This window comes from Eutrema salsugineum, unplaced genomic scaffold (genome assembly GCF_000478725.1).
Source record: "Eutrema salsugineum unplaced genomic scaffold, Eutsalg1_0 scaffold_8, whole genome shotgun sequence".
NCBI lineage: Eukaryota > Viridiplantae > Streptophyta > Magnoliopsida > Brassicales > Brassicaceae > Eutrema > Eutrema salsugineum.
Genome location: NW_006256414.1, coordinates 11,754,869 through 11,757,846, shown reverse-complemented (window position 1 = coordinate 11,757,846; position 2,978 = coordinate 11,754,869). Strand labels below are relative to the sequence as shown.

Genomic DNA, 2,978 nt, shown 5'->3' with positions numbered 1-2,978 from the left:
TGTTTCCTGAGATTTGATCTGTAACATTTGGTGAAGTACTTGTACATAGTTCAAGGCCTGAAACCATTGATCTTAAGATACAAAGATAACAAAAAAGAAATCTAAAGAGACAAAAGAAATTTAAGTAAACTCAATGATGAAATGATTTGAAACGAAATCAAACATAACCAAACATAACCAAAAAGGGGAAAATATTGTAGCATACAAACCAGTTCATAAAAGTAAACATAAAGTATTTTTATTTAAAAAAAAATAATCAAAGTCAAAAACCACACATAACCAAACTTAAAGACATATTATTCTTAAGCCTCAGCGTGCTCCAGAGTCCATGCAAGAGCAGTTGCATCAAAAGCAGCCTTGTCTTTCACGTAAATCTTGGCTATCTCTTCATCAAAGTAATCTCCTTGTTTCAACCTCTGGGGCAGTCAACAGCTTGTGAATTTCAGTGAGAACATGTTTTCATTAAAATTTACAAACATTTTAGCAAAAACAATAATCTAATCTAATGATTTCTTTTTTCTTTTTTCATAATAAAAAACAAGAATAGTCAATACATCATTGATGCTGTACTTGGGACTGATAGACATTTGTTAAAATCTTCTTTAAGATGTTCCTATTAGTATTCACGTTGGGGTGATAGACCTTAGTTTTGAAGGTGACCTGCAAAATCATAGTGTATTTAGGAATCTTTTCAGAGTTTTTAGGAATCTTTTCCTAAACTAAAACATTATCGAAATGTTTCAGAATAGTTTAGGAAGCTATTTGTAAACTAAAACATCAGCAAGAAATAAATCAAACAATTGTAAGAATGTTGTATCAGCATCTACAACTAAAGCAAATAGTAATGGGTAAACATACGATTTAGGAGGGCAATCCTAAATATGTAAGACTCTTTCCTACAAATTCAAGAATGCTTCCTAAATTCTAAATTTAGAAATCATTTATAAATTTTTAGAAAAATATTCATACAAAATTAGGAACGTCTACCTAAATAATCAAAAGACAATAACATGATCCGAGAATCCATTCCTAAAATGCATCCGAATGAACAAATACAGTCCCAATCAAAAAAATCATACCTTTGGTGGTATAAACAGGTAGTCTGGATGAAAGTGTATGTTTAGTTTGAAAACCCCATTTTCATAGGGTGACCCCTCAGGCCCTTTTAGGGTTGCTTTCCTGTGGTACAAGTCATAATCCTTTGGTCCTAATCAAATTGGAAAAACAAAAAAAAAATAGTTTCCTGCAGAAAATGATTTCTTTGTGAAGGAAATTGGGCAAGTTAAACAAGAAAAAAATAAAATACCTGTAGTGAAAAAAACACTCTTCTTCCTCTGGACTTCCTTCAGTTGCAAAGAAATCACTTTGTTAGACATTTTTAACGAAGGATGAAGACTTTTGAAGATATATTTTGAAGAGTTGAAAGAGGTTTTTTCCTTTATTTTCTGTATTACAGAGTGTGTTTTATGGAGGATGAAGACTCGGCTTTTATAGAAGAGGAGGAAGAGACGGTTTTTGAAGAGGAGAAAGAGTCGGTCAAAGGGCCTCGAAGCTTTTATAGAAGAGGAGGAAGAGACGGTTTTTGAAGAGGAGAGAGAGTCGATCAAAGAGCCTCGAAAATCGGTTTTTGTGAGGGTTGCGTTTTTTCAAGAATGAAATTAATGGAATCTTTCACCGTTTGTGATGTATAGTCGTGTCGTTCAGTATTCAAGTCAGAAACATCATAATTGATATACGACTTTATACTTAGGGCTTTGTTTTCTTTTGCATATAGTATTGGCCTTTTTTTTTCTTTTGAAGATAATGTTGGGCATTGTTTTCTTTTAGAAGATTGAAAATTTAGAAGAATATGAAGATTCAAAAAGATAGATAACCTTTAGGAAAGCTTTCCTAAACAAGATGTGTTTATACCTAAAAGTTCAATTGCCAAAAGAAGGCTTTACTAATCCAAAATATACAACGTCATAAGAAGGTTTACTAATCCAAATAGACAGAGGTTAAAACCAGAAACATAACACAATCCCAGAAGATGTTCCTAAATCTGATAATGTAACACAAACTTCCTCAAAGCTCTGTAGGAGAAAAGTCCTCATATAGCTCGCAAGAAAGCTTTGTTCTGATGTAATGTGCAGTGCCATCCTCAAGCTTCGTCATGTCTCGAATGCTGATAGAATGGCATTTGAGAATCTTCAAGACAAACATAGCTGAATTCGCAGGAATATTGGTCTTCGAGATGTTTTTTCCGGATAATTCTTCAACTTTATAAGTAACGCTGTCCTCATCCGTCACTGTTTTACTTGAAGTAACACACAGTAGAACATGAATCATCTCTACACCGAAAATTTCACATTTGTTTAACCAATAAAAGAAAAACAAAATCAAAAGGAAAACAATGTTGATATAAAGTAGCTAGAGTTTATAAACCTGAGAATTCATTCACATGGTTCAGGACAAGATCGCTTTTCTCAGAAGGGAGTCCAGACCTTACAACTATGATATGTCATTTCTTGAAGTCGATCACCATCCCAATCCAATGATTGCTCTTGAAAGTAACACCATACACAACATTCACAGTTGTTCCCCATTCTTTCCCTTGAGGCACTTTCCCGGTTCGAACTAGCAAAACATCATCAGAGAACCACTGATGACCTCTTCTATGATTTTTAAAGTTTGAATAGCATGCAGAAAGAAGTGCAAAGTAGTGATGGTAGACGAATGTAGCTAATGGGAGATGGTTGTTGTGAAAGTGTGCCGCATAGGTCTCCCTTCTCCTTGCCCATCGAAAGCGTGGCTGCAATGTGCTGCAAAAGATAACAAATTAACAAGTTAGGAAATAAATTAGCTAATTTAGGAACCTCTTCCTAAAACAGTTAAAACCAATTCCTATATATAAAATTTCAGAAACAAGTTTTACAAATTTAAGAATGCTTTCTTAATCCCAGAAATACCTCATCAGTCAGACTCTTCTCCGGATCCTC

General features: G+C 33.9%; 1 protein-coding gene across 1 annotated transcript; it reads right to left on the bottom strand.

The window, feature by feature from the left end:
- Nucleotides 1-312: 312 nt before the first annotated feature.
- LOC112082215 (ubiquitin-conjugating enzyme E2 29-like) lies at nt 313-1,423 on the bottom strand. The gene is made up of 3 exons (XM_024149645.1): nt 1,307-1,423; nt 1,080-1,207; nt 313-660 (listed from the first exon to the last, which is right to left on the bottom strand). The coding sequence occupies exons 1-3, from the start codon at nt 1,374-1,376 to the stop codon at nt 556-558; spliced, it is 303 nt and encodes a 100-aa protein (XP_024005413.1). The 5' UTR covers nt 1,377-1,423; the 3' UTR covers nt 313-555.
- Nucleotides 1,424-2,978: the final 1,555 nt, after the last annotated feature.

Bases quoted from the DNA above. Each gene is read 5' to 3' on its own strand.
- LOC112082215 (XM_024149645.1), bottom strand. From the start codon at position 1,376: ATGTCTAACAAAGTGATTTCTTTGCAACTGAAGGAAGTCCAGAGGAAG. The intron at 1,208-1,306 runs GTATTTTATTTT...CAATTTGATTAG, and splicing joins GAGTGTTTTTTTCACTACAG to GACCAAAGGATTATGACTTG. The intron at 661-1,079 runs GTATGATTTTTT...ATGATTTTGCAG, and splicing joins ACCTGTTTATACCACCAAAG to GTCACCTTCAAAACTAAGGT.